At 49.6% G+C, this 24,423-nt stretch overlaps 1 protein-coding gene across 1 annotated transcript in view; it reads right to left on the bottom strand.

Annotated features, from left to right (window-relative positions):
• The window catches only part of NOL4L (nucleolar protein 4 like), a gene marked incomplete at its 5' end in the record, with an annotated part of 62,434 nt that overhangs the window by 26,192 nt on the left and 11,819 nt on the right, over window positions 1–24,423 (bottom strand). Inside the window, 3 exons of the mRNA XM_082491314.1 lie at window positions 9,701–9,810; window positions 14,332–14,443; window positions 18,157–18,312. Of these exons, the coding sequence (XP_082347440.1) occupies window positions 9,701–9,810; window positions 14,332–14,443; window positions 18,157–18,312 (378 nt within the window). The remainder of the gene's footprint in view (window positions 1–9,700; window positions 9,811–14,331; window positions 14,444–18,156; window positions 18,313–24,423) is intronic.

Genomic DNA, 24,423 nt, shown 5'->3' with positions numbered 1-24,423 from the left:
TGGATGCCAGCGTCTCAGCATCCCCCTCCCCAGCCTATCTCATGTCTCTCGCTGTTTAATGGTTATGAAGGAAATTTTTACAAAATAAACCAAGTGTAACGGATTTGGCGGCGGAGCCTGCGGTAGGCCAGTGCCAGAGCCGAGGATGGGAACTGCCACATTCGTGTTTATGGCTTGTTAGTGCGGATGTCCAATTATGATGTTTTCTACTCCAGCGTTAACCACTTCACTGCCAGGGAAAGCGTGCTAGGGAGGAGGGGCGGCTCAGGAAGATTGGAGGCTGGAGGTGAAAATGGGTATCACTTGGTATTTCATTTCCATCTCCTTTGCATTGCTCAGTGGAGCCAGCGGCTGAAGGGCAAGAGCAGAGCCTTGGGGGCCTCCCGCGCTCCCGCAGGAAGTGGCCAGCCAGGAGGGCAGCCGGCCAGGAGGGCAGCGGGCTTCGAGCCCCCAGCCTGGGGGCCTGCTCTGCGCTCACTTCCAGCTCAATGGCTGCTGCTCCTCCCTGAAGCTAAAATAAAATCCTGACCATTTAAGGTGAACAGGAGACTTGCCGTGGACCTCAGTGGAGCGGGCTTTTAACCCCTTCCCATTGCCGGGCTTTGTTTACTCCTTGCGCTCCCTTCAGCTTCGAGCTAGACGGGCTTAAAGCCATTTAGGAGAGCACATCCCCCTGGGAGTGAGGAGCCCGCCCCTCCGTTTGGGGAGCTCACAGGGGACACAAACCAGCCAGGGTGCGAGTTGGAAGCTCAGTTACTATTCTGTGCTGCCTCACCATGTGGACACTCTTATTTTATACTAAGTGCCTTTGTGTGGGTTAGGTTAATCCACTTTGGAAATGGATTAACCTAAATTTCACATCGGCAAACTTAGTGTCGAACAGCCGCGTCCACACAGGGAGCGAGGGAGGGACAGCAATTCAGCAATAGCTGCTGGGCAGGAGCTTTTCCCCGGGCAGGGGAGGGGTCCTGACCCCAGGGGGGGTCACTGCCGTTACAAGTGGGGTCATGAGCCTGACAGAAATGCAATTGTTTGTGCCAGCGCTCGGGGTCACGAGGCTGGCAGAAATGGGGCTCACTGGCAGAAGAGGGGCTGCCTCCAGAAAGAGCTTTGGGGAACGGCATGCCAAGCTCCTTTCTAGTGGGTATTTTTTGGATTCAAATTATCTAGGGGGAAATAACTGGCAATTAGATACAGAATTGGTAATAATAATTTATCAAGTTGTCAGGAACAGGGGTTAGTGCCTTACGGGATTACATGTTAAAAAAAAAGCCATAATAAACCAGTACTACTGTTATTATATATATAATACACATCAAATATATTATTTATAAGCTGCTTCCTTCCCTCTCTCCTTGCAATGTGTTCATTACTTCTGGTCCCTGCAAACCCCTTTCACAGGGACACAGATCTGCCCATACAGAAAACTTGGGGCTCCCTGTCAAGCTCTGCTTCCCACACAGGGTCCTGTCAGATGCCACCAGAGCCTGAGCTGCAGGTCCCAAGAAGAGCCATGCCCTGTGGCTGTAATGGCCCCTGCACGGTGCAGCCGGCCTGTGTACCAGGCAGTGATGCTTCTAAGGGCATCGCTAACGATGCCCTGACCTCATCTGTTGTAATTTCCTAAGGCAAGGCTCTGCAAGAATACCAGGGCTGCTGTCAAACCCAGGAATAAACTACATTTAAGGCACTGTAGGAGCTTAATTGAATAGTTGTGTTGTTGAGGAGTGTGGGCACAGTGATCAAGTGGTGAGAGCAGGGGACTGCAGGACAGCAGGATCCGGCCATCACGCCAGAGGAGTCACTGACTCATGGGCGACCTTGTGCAAGTCACTTGATGTTCTTGTGCCTCTGCAAAGTAGGTTAAATAACAAATGGGACCTCCTGCATCGGGTTTTCCGTGAGCATCAAATTCTACTGGGTAAAAAGCATTAAAATGCGAATCTCAGGGGTGAGGCCAGTAAGGAAAGGGGGCAAGAAGAGCTGCTGAAGGAGGGCCCCAGTTGCATGGCACAAGGGGGATATGCAGCTTTTATCAACATTGTATTTTAACTTATCTGGCATCTAGAGCAGGGTCAGGTAAAAAAAGGAGAGTAAAGATTTAGGAAACTTTATTATAGACCAGATTTATTGTGGGCTGAGGGCTGTATTCCCACTTCATCTCAGTCGCTCCTTCTGTAAAAGCAGCAGTTGTTAGCATCTGGCATATGCATGAATAAAAGGTTTATTTTCCCAGGAGCCAAGACCAAGAGATGGAAAGGAAATACAGCTCTGTACTTCACGGGTTACACCAGTCACTGCCAAGTAAAGGAGTAGGAAAGGAGTTGTTTCTATGGATGGAATGTACCTTCCTCTGGAGTACAGGGAATGGGCGTTTGAAGGGCTGGGTCAATCGTAGTCAAATATCCCCTAACATTTCTTGCCAAAGTCTGAACCCACAGCACTGGCAGAAATGTCTGCATTGCGTTACACATTGAAGATGACCCTCACAGCTTATCTCTTGGGCACCCAAATCCAAATCGAGTCAACCTAAACAGAACCACCACTAAACCAATTTTAGCCATTCTCAAGCCATACCGCGTTTTTCAGTATCCATCTTTGTGGGTAGAACTGACTCCTCAGAGATACACACACTCCTCTCACGCACACAAGGCTCACAATGTGGGTCCGACGAGTCTGTGCAACCAGACAAGGTGCATGCCTGCCTGCGCAGGTTTAACAGCAGCGGAAACAAAAGCAAGTACATGATTCAAGGTTAAAAAGCTGAACCACACAGCTTCATCTTCTGTAATAACGGAAATCATTAATAATAGTTTGCACTCTCAAAGTAGTTGCCATCCAAGCTCTTGAAGAGCTTTATTAGTGAGTGAGACCTCAGAAGTCTCTCTAAGGTATTATCCCCTTTTTAAAGGGAGAAGGCAATTAAGAAACAGCCATTTGTGTGACTTGATCAAAGTCAACATACAGCACATCAGCACCCGAAGATGATGCAGAAAACCTCACCGTGCAAAGCTTTCCGTAGATATGGGATAAATTTAACCGGATCCATGAGATTATTCCATGGATGTTAAATGCTTTCATCACCCTGAGGTTCAGGCCTCTACTTTTCCCCCTGGGAATGTTTCCTAGGCCCACTTTACAGGACCTGAACCAAAACTTTGTTTCCAGTTCTACTGGGAACAGCTGCCTCTGATACTGGTTACGGCACAGGGAACAGGCAGCGTCTCTCCTCACCGATAGGGGAGGTACTTTGAATAAATGATGAATTAAAGACATATAATGTGGCTTCTGGCCCTACTCATTCAGTGTTCCCAGAAACAGGCTCAAGCAGCTTGGCTTTAGCAGGCTGGATAACATGCACCAAGGGCAACCGGTGCCAATCCCCCACGGGTGGATCAGCCCCAGTGCAGAAGAGCATTGCTGCGGAGCGAGCAGGGAACCCACACGGGCTTTGCGTGGGCCAGTCTACATGGAACCTATTGGCCATGTCTGTGCAGTGCTGAGCTCTGGGGAGTCACTGTCACCAGTCCAGGGGACTCCACGCTGCCCAGCCAAGTGCCACCGACCCGTCCTTCCTCCTGGGCACTCCCGCTGCAGGCTCCTACTGCTCAGTTCACATGTGGTCTGCCATGTCCTGCTCCTGCTTGATCTGACCTAACCCTCACTAACCACAGCTCCACCGAGAGTGAGAGAAACTTGTAAACATCCCCCAGCCACTTCTCCAGGACCTTAGTTAAGCTGCACAACATCACAGGCAAGCGAACAGAGAGTGAGAAAGGGACCGGCTTCTCTCCACTGGTGCACAGCGGCCAGTGAGGAAAATGGACCAGACCAGTTGCATGCAGCAACTGAATATACCCAAGCAGCTGAGAAGGACGAATTGTGCGTAGCATCACTGGAATCGGGTAATGCCACTTGATTTAAATCAACACCTCTTTTCTTACAGAAAATAACGTGATTTTCCCCCAAATTGCAAAGAGTCGGGGCCTTGCCATCCCATCTCATTTGAAGATGAAAGATGCAGTGGCAGAATTTATCCCAGCCTGTCCAAGTCAGGGTCTCAAATTGTTTGCTTGCATCGAGTGTTGGATTGAACAAACACAAAGCTCACCTGTAATGCAGCTACTCTGGGAAAAATACCGAAAGATCTACACAACGGGAAATAAAAGCTCTTAAGTTTTTACTAGCTGGGAACATCAGAGTGAATTCCAATAACAGAAATGAGTTGACCTTCACTGAAAGCAAACCATTCACACGAGTTTGAAACCAGGCTAAATGGTTTGATCATCTGACCTCCTGCATCTCATGAGCCATTAAGGCCAAGGATGAAAGTTTTGCTAAACTGTCTTTACCAGTAAAGAACGCCGTTATGACGGCCAGACCTGCCTCCCCAGCTTTTGCCTGGACAAAGTCTCTCATTTAGGGCAGACTTTAAATTTATCAGGCAAAGCCCACTTCTGCCAGCAGAAGCTGCATCTCCACTAGAGGGCTTTGCTGATGCAGATCTACGAGCAAGCCTTTATCACATAGATTAAATCTGTATTTCAAACAGCTATGGTCACGGTGCCTCACTCTGTGCGTACAGCAAATATTCCCTTTTCTTTTGTGTGTTAGGGTGCATTTAGGGAACTTCTCTAGTGCTCCAGAATGTCTTAAAAATTAACATCAGGAAACAAAGATCTTTCCAAGCCAAGGAAAGGCCTCTTGAATAAGAGTTATCTTGTCAGGTTGATTTAGAGATATTTATTCCTGATGATGTTCAACACCCTCTTTAATGGACTGGGAAGTACCTTATCACCCTCATGTGATGCAAACGCATCATCCCACTTCCTTCCAAATACTGACTGCATGCTTCTGCCTTCTCTGCACATCTATGAACACATACAGAGTTTCTTCAGGATCCCTTCACTAAGCACTCGAACAGATAAATTCAGGTCTTGGATCTCACACAGCAGCTGCCAGCTCTGCCAGATTTGGTTCTGGTCTCTGGACTATGTGAAAAGAGATGTCTGAAATTCTCACTAGTGAACTTATAGACTGAAAATTAAATTCTAGCGTGCTTTCTTCTCTAGCCGCTCGCTCCCCTCCTTGCCTCTGCTGCCTGCCTGTGCCAGTCCTGCACCCCCAGGATTAGCCTGGAGATGGATCTGAAGCAGAAGGAAGCAAGCGAGCTGCCAGGGGAAGATGCACCTTAGCTGTTCTGGTAATACCGGAGCCCTCTGAGACACTGAAGTGTGTGAGCACAATAACGCGTGGGCCAGGGAGAAAGGAGAGTGGAAGGAGGAGGACTTAACATTGCAAACCAGCCTCTGGTCACAAGGCTCCGTGAGCTCCTAAATCCTGTAGAGGAGGCTCCATCCTCACCAGCATTAGATGAAGCCAACTCCCTGTACATCTGTGGGATTTGAACACCCTGACGCCCCTTTACTCTGCTGTTTGGGTTAAAACATTGCTTGAAATCATGTTTTGAAAACCACTTCACATCCACACTCCGTCACACACTCCAGGTTTACAGGGAAATTGCTGGACGGATGGAATGTGTGACGGTGCAGGACAAGGCTCTGTCCCTTTCAAACACTTACAAGTCAGTGTAGCAAAGCCATAGCAACAAGAAAAGCGCTTGTGTTATTTCCCATCCAAGAGCAGCTCCTGCCATTCACTGATTGCATGACCTTCTGTCAGCAGTCATTGAAGCAACCTTTGAAAATGTTTCTGTATCATTTAAACCTGCTTACTTGGCCCTGGACTGTGTCTGCCAAGGTAGCAGCAACATCTCCAGAGCAGAGAGTGAGCCTGGCATTTAATGGATTTCTTCTTTTAAAATCTTCATATTCTACCAGCCATCAGTGGAAATCACACCCAACAGTGTGGCATGAACAATAAATCCAAGGCTGGGTTTGAATAAGACAGAAAAGATTGTCTGGAAAATGACTGCAATAAACTCGAATAACCAATCATTTAAAAATGCTAATATTTATAGTTTAACAATGAGGTGGAAGGATCATTATAGGCAAATATCAAATATCTTCTTTTCATTCTTTTTTGCTGCTAGATTGGGAAGGTCAGAAGTTCAGAGATGTTTTAATGCCTCAGCAGATACCCTGAAATGTGGCTAATTCGACACTGTGTGGAAAGGATAAGGGGCCTGATTTTTCTCACACATGTGAGAATTGGTAGAAAACGGGAGTGAAGGAAGACTCACACCCCAGAAGCTCCTGCGTGTTCTAGTGAACCCAATTTAAGCAACATGGGTCACAGTTGTTTTCCATCATGCCAGAATAAATGTACTGACTCCAAGAAATATATTGAAATATATTCTGCAGGAACTCTTCATTTTGTGAGCAACCATGTAAAGAGCTCCTCTCCTGACTGTTTTTTGTCCCTAAGCAGAGATAAAATGCTTTCTCTAAGGTTCTTTTGGCTGTGCTTCCTTGTGGAGACACTGCTGCCCTAATACTGACATGTTTAACAGCACTAATAAATTAGTTACACGCACACTTTTTTTTTTTCCCCTGAATAATAAAGTTAAAAGGCCACTTTGGCATAAATTCATTCATTGTTACCCCAAGTGAAGCAAGTTCCTCCTGGTGCTGCTGCATACAAATAATTGCTTTTGGCAAAAGCTGAGTAGAACACAAGGCAGTTTTGTAATTTATTTCTATTATCACCACCAAATGTTGGTGAGTGCCAGGCAGTAAGGTGGCACAGCAGCAAAGCTGAGCTAGAGAGGAACCAACATCGTTTTGTAAATGCTGATATATAAAAAACACACTGTATATTTGTGTAGTGCAAACAAACTTTAAAAGCTGGTTGTATTTTCTGCCTGTTTTGCATTTGTAGCAAAGTCACAATTATTTCTATCATCTTTAGAAGACTTTCACAGTTCATAAACACCTGGAACCCCAACAGCTGCAACCCTCTAACCCTAAAGCTCCCTCCCTGGGGAGAGGGGGAGCAGCAGCCTGCGTTTCACAGCCCGTTCTCCACAAAGACTGCCAGGATCCTCCAGGAAAAAAGGATGGTACTGTTGTGTTTCTAGTGCAAAGTATGAAGATGGAAAAAAATTGCAGGAAAATGCTTGGTGGGGGGAACTGAAGTCTGGTATTGATATTATCACATGCAATAGGAAACAGCATGGTTTGAGCTCTGCTGAACAGGTAATTCCGGGGCTCAATCTGCTTTTCCTCTCTTCCTTCACACAGACTTCAGCGTTAGCAGCTCCAGGTACAGCCACAGCTGCCTTAGGAGTGCGGCACTTGTTTCTGCAGGAGAAGTCGGGGAGCGTCCCGTAGCTCAGAATGGACAGCACCCAAGTCCCACTGGATTTTCTCCACCAGGTCCAACCACCTGTATCCTCTCCAGATTGTTAACTCTAGATCTGATGGAAAGCTTTAACACTTCAGAAGTCTGATCTTTTGTTATTTTGCTCTCAGGAATCAGTTTCAATAACACACCGAACAGCAAATTTTACTTCTTCCAAATAGGTTTTTCCCTTAGCTGCTACAGCTTGAAAAGCTTAGAAAGCTGCACTGCAACATACCAATGAGAGCTCAGGAAAAGAAAAACTTTAGAGGCAGGGAATAACATCAAGCCGTTTGATTTATGATCTAAACCAACAACTGCTGGTTGCCTCAGCTGGTCCCTTTTTTGTTCCCATATGACATATGCTTCTATTCTGATCTTAGCTTCAAGAGTATTCATGTCAGCAGCACATTATATTTATCTATCTAGCGATAGCTCCAGTGCAAACTGCTAAACCAAAATTCAGCATATAAACTTCTCAAATCTCAAAATTACCAACGAAAGTTCTCAGAACAAGCATCCCTAAGCACGCAGCTTCAAAATTCAGGATTCAGTCCTAAAATCTGCCAGCTCCTGGAGTGTTCTTTATTATGGAAGTAAAATCAAACTGCAAGTCCAGTTTTCTACCTGTAGAAACTGGGTATAGGAGTTTAATGAAGCTTCATAACACACATCTCTTGAACAGAGGCTTGGAGCCAAGAGGAATTAGAAAATGCATAAATGGTAACTAGACAAACCTCTCAGACCATCCTTTTTTATACATCAAACTGCCTCAAATGCTGAAAAGCACAGTTAGCCTTCATGGCCCACTGAGTCCTTAACCTTGGTGAAGAACAGGTTGATACTCACTGGTACAGACAACAGCAGGGTCTGCAGTCTCAACGCCTCTCTGCTAGGAGTTGTACCAAGACCCAGCAAACACTTTGCACAAGCCAAAGGTGGCTGGAATATGTCAACTTTCAATCCTATTTATTCAAAAGTGGTCCTGAAGCAGCCATCAGATGCCACAAAGCAGCACATCCATCCACTCCACGTCCCCAGTTTACCCCAGCCCAGCTGAGCCCAGTTTACCCCAGCCCAGCTGAGCCTAGTCTACCCCAGCACAGCCAAGCCCAGCCCAGCTGAGCCCAGTTTACCCCAGCACAGCACAGCTCAGCCCGCACAGCCTAGCTCACTTTATCCCAGCTCAGCCCAGTTTACCCCAGTCCAGCCACCCCTCCATAGTTCTACCACCTGATCCAGCCCAAGCACAAAACCTGGCACATCGCAGTCATTCACATTTCAAAAGCCTATAACATAATCTATTGCAAACAAAACTTTAAACACACTCAAGCGTCCAACATGCGCAAAGGAAAAAAGCTCCAAAACACAGAAGTGCTTCCATTTCACCCTCCAGCAAGAAGGTTTCACTGCTGAAGCGATGGAGGAGCTCGGTATCTCTCCAGCTCCTGACAGCAAACCCCCATCTGGCATTTTACACCCTGGCAATGGATGCTCTAACCCATGTCCCTTTAGATAAAAGTACCCACTGGGCGCAACTTCACAGTTCAAGCTATCAGCAGTGTTTTCTACCACTACGCAATACAAACTCTTGCACTTCTTGCAACTGGCAGTAATGTACGAGATCAGATTCAGGTTTCAGTGTGCTGGAAAGAAAATCCAACACTGGCTTCCAGTGCAGATTGTGGGGAGCAAGTAAAACATACTTTTCTTTTTATAGACTGTTTCCATGGTGCACAGAGGTTCCCATAGCTAATTCTGCAGCTGCAGAACTTCAGAAAATTGCACAGCCCGGGTATAATCCTGTGGCACTCTGCCCCATCCATTCCCAAATCAAAATCCAGTGGCTTAACGCTCTCATCAAACAACTGAGCCTTCTCCCACTTTGACACGAGAGCTGAGTAGCTGCCGTTGAACTGCCTCAAGTTAACAATCAGTTTAACAGAGCACCAGAGCAACTGAAGCAAGGTTTGGGTTTTAGACCCCATCTGCTAAAGCTCCCAGGCAATTAGGAGGAGGTAAAGAAACAAATTCCTATTTGCCATATTTATTTTTAAGACAATTTCTTAGAAGAACTATATGTCTAAAGAACAAGCAGACTGTTATAAGCAATAACTGCATCAACTCCATCTCTGCTCCCCTCCACTGACACGACTCTGAAGTAACCTTCTTTGCTTTCTCTGAGCCAGAAGATGAGAGGCATGCTGCCCTCCCAACTGCCATGCACCAACACTTGCTGAACTTGGGTCAGAGCCTGACCCGCCCCAACAAACTGGCCATTTCCAAAAGCATCCTCCAAAAATCGATGTGCCACCACCAGTCACTCCCTTCACCCCTTCAGCACGGGCAGAAACCTGCTCTGCACCTCGCAGCACCCTGCGCCCGGAGCGTGACTCACCTGTTCCTGGGAATTCATTACTCGCAGCTTCATTTGCTTCAGGTAAGTAGAGGTGAGGGGCATGTTGTAGTCAATGATCCCAGAAACCAAAGAGGAAGGTGGTTCGCTCTCTGAAGAACAGACGAAAACCTTTATTTAGATATAGGGATGTGGAAGCAAAAAGCTATGATGTGTTCTCATAATCGTTAAACATATGTATTTAGAAACACTTAAAATCCCTAGCTAGAGCTGGTGCCCGCTGAGCTAAGGTTCCTATAAGAACACGACCCCACCAAGAACATAATTACAGAACAGATGTTGTTTTGGAAAAAAAAAAAAAAAAAAAAAGCATTGCTGTCACCTGCAGAAAAGACTACACATAATATATGATTTTTCAGTCTACCAAACTAGAATGTAGCAGAGAAAGGAACTGAGTCTTGCTGATGCCTCAGAAGCACTTCCATGCAAATGGGATTTATGCAGAGGTTGATGAACAAGAATATATTTGCAGCTTGCTTTAGCATTGCAAAGTCTTGCCAGTTTTGCTGGGATTCCCTCAGGTAGGAGTTAACATTAAGGCAACTTATTAAGTATCTCTATCTGGTGATGAAGATTATTTTTAACACACTCATTAAAATACAAACTTAATTTTAAAGAACTTTAATTTAAATTCTTCCTGTTGGTTCCTCTGGCTGCATCATATTGAGCTCTAGAGATCACTCTGGATTCAGACCGCTCCTGCAGATCGTTTTGTCTAGCCAGACCAGAGGACTCCCCATAACGCAAATTCTCAATAATTTTTCTGAATCCTCAAAGATTTGTCAGCTCTGCCATCATCACTGTGGAGCTTATGAGCTCTCCACTTAGGACACGAAGACCGTTAGGATCATCTAACACTGAATTTACAGGCTTGTGAAAGGGGTTTGTTCAAGAGGAAAGTTGCCGTTTCCCACAGGGATGGCTGCCGGCTAAAAGGAGGATTTCTTTGCCCTCAGTACAGGCAGACACAAGTGTGGAGAATTAATCCAGCCTTCCAGCAGACTCTGAAGGGATGTGTGGTGTCCACTGGAAAGTGAGCTTATGCAACAACAGACAGGGAAGAAGGATTTCCAGGAGCTGAAGGTGAACCGATGGTGGGAGGTTTCCATTCCCGTCTCCGAATCTCCCTGGCTGGCTTGCATTTTCTGGGTCACTGGTTTCACAGGCACCTCTGACAGAGCCCCTTGAGAAAGAGCCTTCACAAAATGTTTTACAGCACCTTAGAAAACCCATCAACCCAAACATAATGGGCCTGCTTTTCAGAAATGCTGAATATCAAAAAACCCCAGTGAAACTCAGCAGACCTGAAGACACTCCACACCTCTGGAAATACCGGATCTATCACATCTGATAAAGAAATGACCTGACTCAAAAACTGTCTGTAACTGACTTAAACATCACATAGGTTTTTGCAAATCTTCTGTATCAAGATGGTAAGTGGGTCCATGGAAATACAGTGCTTTTTTCCCCAGGTCCATCTAATACGTCCCTGGGCACCCAAAGCATTCCTGCCTGTGGTTGCAGGAAAGGGTGGCCAGAGCTACTCAGCCCACCAGCTCGCTCAAATATGAAAGTGCAAAGCTTTTAGGAACCTTATAAACTAATTCTTCCCTTCTTTTCTCTTGGCTGTATGTCAGGGGTCTCTGTCATTCTTTGACCTACAGATTAATTAAGAGCAGTTCTACATCTCTACCTATTAAGCACCCAAAATAAACGATTATTCTACTGTGCAGGGATGTTACTTTGTGATGAAAAGATGCTAAAATCCCAGTGCAACGGGTGCTTCTCACAGTCTGGTGCTGTAGTGAAAGGGGAAACAGCTCCCAGCAACAAAATCTGCCACCTACCCAGGCTGGCTGGAGTCATCAATATCTGAGTCTTTAAGAAGAGCTTAAGAAAGCATTTGCTAAGAGTAACAAAGATAGAGCTGCTCTTTCCTTGAAGCGCAGGTGTGAATGAGGTGAGTCTTTCAGACCTCTGAGGATGATATGTTGCTCTCCTGCCATCCCCTGCTTAATAGTTCAGCCCTGCAGAAATGAATGAGGCTCAACAGAAGCAGCTCAGCATCCTCACAAGGGGAGGAAGAAGGAGGTAAAAGATCTTTGGTGCTTAGATTCTGCCTGAAACCATCCTGATGTAAATCTGGAATAATCCCATTAGCAGCCACAAATTTACTGTGAATTTGTGCAACAGCAACAGATAAGAGCTTGAGCCTGAGAAACCAAAACCTTTTTTCTTTTTTAAGCTAACTGGAAAAGAAAGAAAACCTTTGTTTTAAAAGGCCTGGGGGACTCCACAGGAACAATCCTCATATCCTACGTCACCAGAGGGGGCTACTGGAATCCTGTAGCTCATTTTTCAAAAAGTTATCTATATCACATGCCCCCTGTGTTTGACATACAGATGGAACAGGCAGAATGCTTTAAAGCAAAACAGTTTCGATCCTAATTCCACACTTGTATAACTCCACCGGAATTAGTCCTAATTTAATAACAGTGTAAAGAGATCACAGTGAAGTCCAGTGATGTTCAAAGTTTCCCATAAGCAAGACGATTTGCTTTTATGAGTTATGTGGGTGCCCTGTAGGGTTTGATGTCAGATATGTTTAATTAGGGATTTTTGTGATCACAAATGAAATGCGTTGAGATTTGTTTAATGAACAAGAGATGGGAATGACTAAATTTATTTCATCTTACTGAATTAAACTTTACCTATATATATTTGTATGTGCGTATGCATGTGCATACACCTAGGGAACTCCTCTATGATCCCAATGTTTTTTTAGGTGATCTGCTCTCGATAAATTCCTGAATATGTATTAGTGAAATCAGACACTCTTCCCCAGTAAAAGTTACCTTATCTAATCTACTCTATGTATTTTCACAGGTACTTAGTCACTATTTAGGTACTATTCTGAGCAGAAAGGCACTTCTGTCCTTCCAGTCCTGGTGGGTAAGAAGCAGGACTTTTTACTTGTGGGATCCTTTGTTTTCCCGTTTGATTTATTTTTAAGAGAATCGCTAAGGGAGAAAGCTTTATGAAAGTAATTGACAATTGATATTAAATTATAAATTTGCTCAGGACAGCCAGATCTCAGGCCTTATCACAGTTTCCACAGCTAGGTCAGCTCTGGGAAGGGCACCCAGCAGCCGGTGCTGTGTCGCTGGGGAGGCATGGGAGACATGGGGATGGTGGGTGGGCAGGAGGGAGTCCCTGAAGGAACAATGACCCTTTTCATCAGCTGCCTCCTGAAAAGGGATCCCAAGCTCCAGGGCGGACGGCTCGGCTAGTGCCAGGCGTTTAGTGCAGTGTCCTGGTTTGGGTCAAGCCAAGAGGTGACATGACATCCTTGTTGGTCTAACTCATCCCATGGCCCTTCCCGTCCACTGAGCCAACGGCTTCAGCCGCAGTACTTGGAATGTCACCCGTGACAGATGCGGCGCAATCAGTGTAAAGGTCAGGTTTGCTCCCAGTGAGGCCAAAGGCCAAAACTTCTCTTGACCTAATTGGAAAGAGGGATCGGGCCCTTAGCCGGCAGTGGGAAGTGCCGAGGTAATGGAGCTTAGACTAATAAATGTCACATAGGATTATTTGGAGAGTTTCTAAAAAATATAACAAGTACAAAGCATTTCAGTCACTAGCTTTGGATAGCTGGCACACATAATCCACTTAAATGGAACCTCTGGGCTGTCCCTATCTCTGCTCCTAGCAGTAAACAGTCGGAAATCTGTATTTAATATTAGAAATTTTCTATTGTTGGGTCCTTTGTTCATTTAATTCTGCTTCTCTGCTTAATAAGAGCTGGCAAAGGAGCCTGTTTGCCTTAACAGTTTTGAAATAGTCTAACTCTCCACAGTTTGCTTACGTTTTTTTAAAGAAGCAATTTTGTTAGGTGAAACCTCTCTAAGTCAGTTTGATGCCTTGCACTTGATCATGTTTGTAATTCAGAAAAAAACTACACAAACATCAACTTGAACCATTTACTCTGGAAGAAAACCTGGTCCCATCTTATGCACCGCTTATATCTTTTAGGCCTAGGAGCTACAGATTGGTTTGGTTTACAAAAGAACCATAATGAGCCAACCACCACAATGGCCACACTAATTGGTTGTATACACAGGCATAATATAACTGTGATTACCAAAACACTTTCTGTTATCAAAAATAGGATCATGATGTGCATATCTATTAATTACTGCAAATTACTTCTTTATCAGAAACTTCAGTTATTTCAGTGTCTTTCATAACAAAATTACTAGTTTAAAGGAAAAACTTCAGGTCATGTTTTTTTCAGAAATCAAAGTGTCCACCTACATACTATTACAGGTTGATTGCAGGCACATTGGCAATATTTTTGACCCAAACTTTGTACAGTTGCACTGGGGAAGCTCGGAAAGAAAGCTAGACTGCTTCTGCTCTCTAAGCTGAAAACAGTGAAAGACAAACCAGATTTAAGCAATTATTTCAGCTTGGCTATAAAAGTGCATGAAAAATAACACAGGTTAGGTTAAGAAGTATCTCATCGATGGGGCATTATCCTGACAGCTATCAGTGATACCATGCTGGTACGAAATGCTGCGTCAGCTCTGCTAGCAGAATTCATTTGCCTTTACCTTTGGGCTCCAGTCCGTTGGAGTTGAAATGCATTCTCTTCTGGCACTCGGTGCAACTCATCAGGAACCTGGTCACAGCCTCTCTCGGGAGAAAAGCATAGGTCTCTGCAATCTGGGAAAACAATGAGATGGCTGTATGTCCCGGGTGAGGGAGAATGTCTAATGGAGAGCCGGGCGGAGGTTACGGGATGCCACGGGCACCCTCCCGCCTCGCCTGCTCAGCCTAGTCGAGAACATCAACAACTCACAGCAACACACCATTCCCTTCAGCCCGGTCACGGAATCCCTGAATCCCCGCCTCTGGAACAAGTGTCGATGGAGGAACATTTTGGGAGGGTAACTGGTGTGTCAGAAAGGCACCGGGACACAAATGAACAGACCTTTGGACTCCCTGCGTAGCCACTCCTTTCCAGAAACTCCTTTCCATTCCCCCTCGAAGCCTGGGAAGAGCAAAGCTACAAACGTGTAAGAATCAAATGGGAGAGTAAGGTCTCGTCAGCTCTGTTTGCATTGTTAATTACCATCACACCAGTAACCTGAAGAATCCATTAATCTTTTGTAAGGGCAGGTCACTTTTTCCCACAATGACAATCAATTACTGTTAATAATACTTTGCACTTCTGTGACATATTTTATCTAGGGAATTGAAAACATTTTTACAAACAGTAATGAATTAAGTCTCCTGAACCTTTGTGGGATATTTGTATTTTACAGATGAGGAAAAGTTAAGTATAAATATTTAAAACTTGGATGCCTGAAGTTAAACACTATATCCAGACCTAAGCACCCACAGAAGGTGCCTGACTATCACAGAGTCCTCTTATTCCAATTAATCCCTGCCAGCAGCAATTTTACAGTATTTCTAAAGATCAAGACTAGGTTCTTTGGAGAAGGAATGAAGCAATTTTAATGTAGATTTCTTTAAGGCCATAAGAGACCATCAAATCATGGAGTATGACCTTCTGTGTAGCACAAGTCAGGGAACTTCATCCAGGTTCTCCCGCAGCCCTGTGGTTTGCCTAAAACATCTTCCAGGAAGACATCTGGTCTTAATTGGAAGGCATTGAGAGGTGGAGAGTCCACCTCTTACTTTGGGGTTTGTTCCTACGGTTAATCACCCATCCTGTTTGGTCTAAGTGACTTGTCCTAGCACGGCGGTTCCCAAACCAGGGGCCGCGACCCCAGCAGGGGTCACAGCACTTACAAGTGGGGTCATAAAGCAGACAGAAATTCAATTGTTTGTGCCAGTCCTTGGGGCTGCAAGCCCGGCAGAAGTGGGGCTCATAACGGGAAGCAGGGCTGCAACCAGACACCTCGCCAGTGACGGCTGGTGATGCGGCTGAGCCAGGAGAGCAGCCCAGGATGTCCCAGTCCCCCTCCTCTGGCCAGTGGGCATCACTCTCCCACCTTATTTTGTTAATAAAAACTAAAAATACCTAAATTCCAAGCCTTTTTTCTACCCTACAGGAAAGGGTGATGCTTAAGCTTGGAATAAAATAACCTTATCGAAGGCGTGCGATGGGGCAGAGGGGAGAGGGTTTGCTGGATCATGGCTAAAGCAGCCCCATGACCCGACGTTGCGGTGGGAGGGAGAGACATTTATCTCCACTGAGCGGCAGCAGAGCCCGAGGTTTTACATGCATGCTAATGCCAGATGGGTGGAAAGTTCAGGCAGGGACCTTGTCCCAGCCGTTCAAATGGAGGATGCAGTGCCTGGTCCTCACGGGATTCTCCTTCTATTTAGCTCCAGCCCCATCGAGCTCTGTTGTGACTGAGCGGCTGCCCAGCTCAGCCTTTGCCTCTGTGCGATATTTATCAATGTGCAAGCACTAGGGACTCCCACAGAAACACTGAAATTAGGGGCCTGAAAATTGCTGGTGGCAAACATGGTATTGTGGCGTAGGCAGGGAACCGTCCCTCGGTGCTGCCAGCAGGGCTGAGGCCAGTTTCCCCATCTCTTTTGCTCCAGCAAGCCCATAGTCGCTGCTGCAAATGTTCAGCTAATTTTAGTGATACAGTTGTTATTTCTCAGCTGATTTGATGCTCTGCAGAGCAGACAGCTTCCTTGATGAGTTATCTCCCATCCAAACTCCCTTTCTGATTGCCTCCCTCCGGAGGTCATGGACAAGGGCAAACTCTCCGGTGCGTCTAATCAGAAATGGTGGGGAAAGGGAGAGGGAGAGAAATGGCAGGGGACACTGAAACCTCCCAAGCTGACCGCCCAGCAGCATCCTTTTGTGCGCCCGAGCCACAGCGCGGGGTGCGCTATGCAGCATTTCACCTTCCAGACCCGGCTGCAAAGGCGCTCCAGGGAGACAGGGCATGAGCGAGGCCAGCCAGCCCAGCCAGCAGCGTCCTGCCAGGTCAGGAGGGGATACACGCTGCTAATGTGATGATCTCAGCTCAAGAGGGAGACGGAGGGGTGGAGCGTGAAGCTCTCTGACTGCTGCGAGCAGGCCTGGGAAAACAGACGGATCCAGCCTGCTCCCCCGAGGCTGTGCAGGGCACAGATTAGTCCTCCAGAGAGCTGAATTGAAGGAATTAGGGGAGGGTCGGAGCGGTCTGCTGGGGAAATGAGTGGAAAGTTTTTGAATTGTGGTCGTGCTGGTGGGGCTGACCCCCCCCCGTACTATAAAGAGGTCACCTGCCCCTGGCTGCAGGGGCTGTGCCGCAGGGGCAGGAGTTGAGTGCGCAGGGCATGGAGCGGTGCCACGAGCTCTGTGTTCAAAGCCCAGCTCCCTGGGGGCTCCCACCACATGCCGGCGGGTCTGCAGGGCACTGGGCTGCACCTCCGGCATCACCACCACAGTCGTGGATGGACCCAGGGTAATACGCGGGCAGGACAGGCAGGACAGACTCCACCCCTGAGCCAGCTCTGGCAGCACATCGAGCCCTGCATAATCTCAGGCATCATCGCAGAGACCAGGGCAGCCTGCACAGACCTCTCCAAGATGATGTATACACCAGAGACACGCGCTGCCAGCCAGCCACTTCTGTCTCCAAGCGACTTGGTCCTTAGGGCCGTAGGATTCAAGGGAGTAGCTCAGTTTTGGACAGTAAATTCAGCTCTTCTTGTAAAAGGAGAGCCCAAACGTTTGCATCGAAGGGCTGTGCAGAGTCAGGAGAAGAGCAAGCTCCCTGGAGAAGCACACTTCAAGCTAAATTATTCCTGACCTAACTAGAGTGGTTTCAGGATGGATAGAGCTGGTTCTCAGCATCCATGGAGCACCTGACGAGACTTAGCTTGGTGCCTGCCTCCATTTTGTAACGGAGGAAGCCCAGCCATGGGCTGGTGAGAGCTTCCACCCGACTGGGGAAGAGGGGCAGGCTCTGTCTGTCCCCCTTTCTGGCTGCTCCTGCCCTTCAAGGCCCACAAGAGACATCTCCCTCTGGCCGAGACAGACAGGGAGGCAGATGGCACAGGGCAGAGTGCACAGGGACTGGGCAAACATCCCCATGCCCATCAGTAATACTGAGCATTTCTCTTTTTCTTTTCTTTTTTTCCCTATGTACATGTACAGTTACCTTTGTGTGATTTGCTTGGGTCTCTCCTCTCCAAGCAGCTGCACCGTTGTGCTGCCATTGCAGCCCAGTTTCCCGTCTCCCAAGCAGAGCTACTCTGCCTTTAAATGACTGCTTTCTCACGCCTCTCCGCACAGGCAAACAGGATTGTCCTTTGCCTCTGCCTCCCGCCAGCGGCTCTGCTTCTACCTACCTGCCCTCCCATCCCTGTGCCCATCCCTGTGCGATGTCCGCTCCCACAGCCCCTCTGCCCCTTCGCTCCCGTCCCCTCGCTGCCCGGAGCACGCGAAGGGGGAGTCTCACCGCTCGGTAGGTTTTCTTCTGCCCGGCATGTTTGGGTGCTTTGCCCGGCTCCGACGAGCTCTCCACATGCATCGAGTATATGATGTCAAAGAAATCTTCCACCACAGCCACGCGTTTCAGAGAGATGCCCTCGGGCTCCGACAGTCCATCTGCCCCCTACAACAGTGCAGGCAAGTTGAGTTAGTGTCAGCGATGGGTGACAGGGGTGACAAGATCGGCCCGGGGCTAATGCGGTTGGAGGGGGCAGAGTTGCAGTGCTCCAGCCCCGGGCTGCCTTGGGCATGGGGCATGCGGGGGATAAATTAAACAGTGCTCCAGGGAGGATCTTGCTGTAGCCAGGGCAGTGGCGGCTGCTGCTGTTGTGCTGCTAAAGCTGCCAGTGAAATTGGGCCAGGAACAAAAACAAGGGAAGAGTCCAGAGTGGAGTCACAACCAATCAAGAAATTAAATTTTCATAATTTGGGGTGATTTTGCTAGGCAGGGAACAGGAAGAGGAAGCTCTTTGGACCTGCACATGGTGCTAAACCATCCTGGGAAGCCCCACAACAAGAGGCACCCTCGCTGGCTGCAGTGCCTGTGGATGTGGATCAGCCAGCAGGACAAGGTTTCACTGTGATGCCAGGATACGGCCCTTAAAGGAAGGAGACAGAATCGCCCTCCTTCCCTGCACTGACCTTTCCAAGGCACCCTCCCTCTCTCGCATACGCAGAGCAGCTGAGCGCTGGCAGCAGCAGCAGAGCTCTTTGTGTGTTAGGATGTGCTGGAGAGCAGGAGGCAGTAATTCTGCCACACGGCAGTGGTGACAGACTGGTGGGAGTGGGAAGTGTGGGGAGCAGTGCTCCTCCGAGCTGACTGGCACCAACGGTGTCAGCTCATACTGGCAGGGTGCGCGGCAGGAAGGGGAGGCAGCCTTTGGTACCCGGCAGCTGCTAACGGCGCTCCGGCACAGAGCACCAGAGCGGGGAGTGCTAATGGAGACAGTCGGTGGCTACTGTAATGGCAGGGGAGACCGAAAAAGGGCAAGGCTTCGGGAGGTCGCTTAGCTTCTTCCTTGAAAAAACGCCATTGTTGCATAGACAGCTGTGTATATATAAGTATATATATATTATATACAGATATACATACATATATATATACACACACACAACACACCCCTTTGAGGCCTGCTTTCTGAAAAGGTGTGCATGGATGCCGTCCAGCTGGTACACACCAGGCTGGTGAGCGGCAACCCGCACATCTCAATGACCAGCAAACTATCTTTTTCACGTGCATTCACACATCTGTGAACACCAGCAGAGACTGGTAGGTGTCTGCATGCAAAGGGAACACCCAATTTCCTAACCTTTATTTTTTGTTGTTATTGGAGGTTGGGCTCTGTCTCTCTTATACAGTCTATAGATTGAATAAATGCTGTTCTTAAGCCACCAGTCAAGGGACTCTCAAAAATCAATCATTTAGAGGGACCGCCTTCTGCTAAAGACTATTTTCTTGTGGAAGCAGACTTTTAATGTAAAGCGCTGCCTGTTTAAGTTGGCTCCTCACCCCAATTTTGGAACAGAGTGCCATACTGGGCACGGACTTTAGTGGGACGGGTCGGTGTGCTCACTCAGGACACGGGCATGAGGATTTTCCAACACAAACCACCTCTGCCTTCCCCAGGGAGCCCTGAGCCATACATAAAGGTGGCTGTAACAAAGAGAATATTCAGAACGAACACAAGGGGCAGGGTGGCAGTGCTGCCATGGTGAGGGTCGGGAAACTTCCCCTGAGGGAGCGTCTTTGAGGAATATAGATCTAATTCCTTCTGTCACTGTTCAGGGAGTTTCACTTTAATCGAGGGCATGGGTATTCCCCTGCCAAGGAGAAGCGGGCATTAGGAGGCTTCCTACTGACCAATAATCCTCAGAGCGGGGTTGAAATGAGGATAATTACAGAAACAGGACAAAGAAAAATGCATCAGGAGAAAAGCACAGTCAGATGCAACAAGCAGAGCCTTCAAAATTAAGGTTGTAACCAACCCCATACGCAAATCACTATTTCCAGGGCCATCCAAACCAACTAACCCCCTCCTCCTTGCATAACCAGTGGTTCCCTGTTTCCTCCTCGATTTCAGAACGAATGCAGTTAAGGTAACCCCAAGGTCTGGGAATCGCTACAGCCACTCTGCTCATCCAGCGCTGCCTTCTTCTTCACCCCGGCTGGATGCCGGGCTGGATGCCGGACCTGCCTCCTCGACATCCCATTCCCTGCAGCGACCCTCCCCGACTCCTCGCATCTCTCCATCCCCTCGTCAGCCTTGTGACTTCTCTCCCCGTGATGATTATTTAGCTCTGGGAAGCAGGTGAGGTGCATGCGGTATCAAAGCCACTGGATATAAGAAGCTGTATCAAGTCAGTGCTCCTAGGATTACAGAGGTTTATATCTGGCAATATAACCAAATGTTGACCTAGGATTTAAGAGGACACACACACTACAGACTACCTCTCAGAAGGGCCCACTCCCCTCTGGTTCCTCCTTCCACACCCAGGATTGCTCACGAGTATTCAAGGCATGAGTCAGAGCCCATAATATCTCAGGCTTAAAAACCCTGAGGTTTAAAAAGCAATAAAAATTCCGTTGGGAAGAAAGATGGGAACAAGGGATGCTTTCACCCCCTCCTGGTGTTGGGGCTGTATTGGAAGTCACCTGCCCCTAAAATGAGTAAATAATTTCAGGAGCAAAGCTCAGCCTTGAGATAAGCGCTTGGGCGCAGATGGCATTTCGGGTGCTGCTGAGGAAGTCCCTTTGCCACCTTACAGGCATCCTCCTTTTCCCTACATTTGCCCAGCATTAGTTTGTCTCTCCCCCTTCCCAGACTCTTCTCCTTTTCCATCTCTGCGTTCCCTGTCCCACAGGTCTTGTTCTCCTGCCTCCTCCCCACCTTCCCAGCATTGGTAGCACTCTCTCTCCTCTCACCTCCTCTCCTCCACGTTCCCCATCAGGTCTTTTTCCTTCCCAGTGACCTTTGTTTTTCCCATCTCCTCCAGTCCCACATTTTTTCGCTTGCCTCCTCCATACGCCTCATGAGCCCCTGTAGCCCCACATCCCTATGGCCCCCGCGTCAGCCCCCTGCAGCCGCCCCCTCTGGCCTCTTGCACGGCCCTGGTGCCTCCGTCCCTCCTGTGCCTCCTCAGCCTCCCCTGCTCCATCTCGCCCACCCTGCCCCCTCGGCTCCCGCACCTCCCGCTCTCCTGCGCATCGCAGCCACCTCCTGCTCTCGGGCAACCGGGCTCTATTTATAGCCCACAGCAGTGCTGGGAGGGGCTGTTTGGGGCCGGGGTCACCTCACCGCCCGGCAAGCAGTGACCGTCATCACCGAGGCCGCTGAAGAGCAACAAGGAGGCGACAGCCATTTCAGGCCGAGAAGATGTCCTGGGGCGAGGCACCAGGGTGGGCTGCGCCACCACAGGCGTGGGGACCGGCCATGGCGCTGGCAGCCCTCGCCCGCCGAGCCCTTGCCCCGGTATCTTTGTTCTCGGCAGCCGCCCTCGGCCTGCCCTCCCTCCTGCCGGCTGGCGGGCCTGCTCAACCCCCGTCCCCCGGGGCCCGCTCCCCCTTCCCGCCCTCTCCCCTCCGTCCCGCTCCGCAGGCAGCCCCAACGCTGCCCGGGGCCGAGTCCTCAGGGCGGGGGCGGACCGGCTCGCCATGAGGGGACGGGGTCCGGCCAGCCCCGTACGGCGGCGGGGCCCGGTGACATCTGCCGCGGCGGCGGGGAAGGAGGGAGGGAGGGAGGGAGGAGAGGCGAGGCCGCCCCCCCGCTCCGCCCGCCCGGCCCGGGCTGAGGCCCCGCCGGCAGGTAGCGGGGTAACCATGGCAACCGGCGGGGCCGCGCGCTGCCGGCGGTAATCCGCTCCCCCGGGCCGGGCCGGGCCGGGCCCGCCGCCGGCTCCTCCTCACTCCCGGAACCGACCGGGCATGGGCAGGGCACCGACATGCCCGACTCCCGGCTGCGGGTGGTCCCCGGGGCGCAGGCACCCTGCAGACCCTGGGTGTGGGAAGGCCGCGGGGACGGGGCAGGCTACCATTACCCCCAGGCCTCAGCCATCCCGCCTCTCCCTGCCGCTCTCCTCACCCCCCACGGCAGCCCTGCCATGGCTCCCACACGGACGTTCCCTGCCTCACAGCCCGACAGCGGCATCCGCACGACTCCATGGCCGGCCTCCCCCCACCCAAGCCGGCTCCTTCCCGCTCCCAGCGGGTCTCCACAGGCCCCTGCCACCATTCCTCAGCTGCCCCGGCGCGTGTGTGTGAAAACTGTCATAACCAGAGGGATTTGCAGCTAAACTACAGCACTGACAAGCAAGCTAGGTTTTCTGCTGGGCAGCAGGTCTAAGGCCAGCAGCTGCCATCCGATCCCCTCGGTGGTGACCTTCACCCACCCTGAGACCCTGCGAGCTGCCACCACCCCGTGCGAAACCAGACTCTCCACGCCGAGGCCGAGGGACGAGCAGCAGGCTCTGTGCACAGGGATCCCCGTCCCTGCGAGCCCTTCCCTGCCGCAGACTCTCTGATTTAGGAGAATCTGGGAGGATTTCATGTGAGCTGCAAGCCAGGGAGCCAGCTCTCCAAAGCCTGCGTGCTCCCAGCTCCGCTGTGTGGGTACTGCTGGAGGAGCCGCTACCTGCATGGGCTTGGGCTCAAAGGCCTGGAGGGTCCTGGCTCTGCCCTGGCACTGGCTGGCAGGAGCAATCTCTGCCTCCTCCAGCGGCGCTGGCAGCTCTCCTGGGGACCGGGAAGCTGGCCCTGCTTCGCTGGTCCACAGAGAAGCTGCCCTTTTCAGAGGGGGACACACAGGAGGGCCATCGGGCAGGGGCTGCTGGAGCAGGAGAAGGATGGGAGGGAGTGCCGACTGCTTCCCCATCTGCTGTGTTCAACGGCAGATAAAATGCTCCCCTGGCCTTCACGCGAGGGGCTGATACCAGCCGAATTCAGTTTCCTGTGAGTCAAAAGCTGCTTCCTGCCGGCAGAGCCCTGCCTGATAATGGCCGCACTCTGTTCTCTGGCCGGGGAGCAGACCCTCTGCCCTCGCCTCTTCTCGAACTTCTCACATGAAAGCTCTCATCTCTGTATCTCTCAACCACAGCATCTCCCCCCCAGTACGTTAAACTCTAATTTCTTGTTGCTGTCTGGAAGGGCTGCTGTCATCCTCATCCCTGAGCCACCTGAACTGGAGGTTTGGGGCTATCTGTATCGAGCTGCCCCTCAAGGTCACCTCCCTTGCACGAAGGAGAGACGCGGCGTCGTTCGCTCAGCCTACGTTCCTGCTGCCCCTTGGCAGTGGGGCACGACCGCCTTCCCCCAGACGGGTCAGGATTGGGGTTCCCCGGTCCCACGCTTGAGCGAGCCGCCCCACGGCGCGACCGCGGGTTCCCCAGCCCTTGCCCGACAGCGCTATCTCTGCGGCAATCAGCCGTCCCTCACCCTCACTGCAAACCCTCAGTGGTTCCCTCTGCTGCATTCGCAAAAGTGCCATCACATACCTGTTCTGAGATTAGCAAACTTGTGTTTGTGTTTTACCGGAAGCACTCTGCTCTCTTTTCTCTTTAAGGTGCCTTTCCAATTTCTACAACTTGTATTTTGTTCTAAGGAATTTTCTGTTCTTTAGAAAAAAATTATCAGCTGTAAGGAGGAGCGGACGTGCACAGGAAAAAGCAGTTGGACAAAAACTGCGACATACAGATAGGGATGAAATCCTGCCGTGCTGTCAGAGACATCCCTGTCAGGTGCTTCAGAGATGATACCTCGAGTCCATCTCCCTGGGCAGCCCACCGCCTCCCCGGCCGCCTCTTGCGCCCGGTGCTGTGGGTACCACTGGCAGACAGAGCGGCGAGCACAGGCAGCACAGCCCACCTCTGCAATTACTCCTCCTGCACAGGCTTCAGTACCAAAACAGACGTTTTATTTCAATATGGACTCTTACAACTTTTGATCAAGAAACTGTTCTTGGTACTTCTCATCTCTGGGAAGTCAGCCCTTGATTGGCTTCTATATTTAGACTTCTCCAGGGCTTTAGGAAGTTCACTCCTCATGGTATTTAGGTGTAGGATGAAAGCAGCTTTTGCGGGGGATATGTTAAACCACAGCAGGCTCCCTCTGCTAATGCTGCGAGGAGAAAGAAGAGCTAAATTCCTCGAACTTCCCTCTTCTTCTTGTCCCTCATGCCACGGGCACAGTGCATGTCTTAGAAATAGGCACTGGGGAAATGCTAGGCTGAGAACAATATCAGCT

Source organism: Vanellus vanellus (genome assembly GCF_965231255.1).
Source record: "Vanellus vanellus genome assembly, chromosome: 15".
Taxonomy (NCBI): Eukaryota; Metazoa; Chordata; class Aves; order Charadriiformes; family Charadriidae; genus Vanellus; species Vanellus vanellus.
The sequence above is the reverse complement of the archived record's forward strand: the minus strand, read 5'-3'. Positions and strand labels throughout refer to the sequence as shown.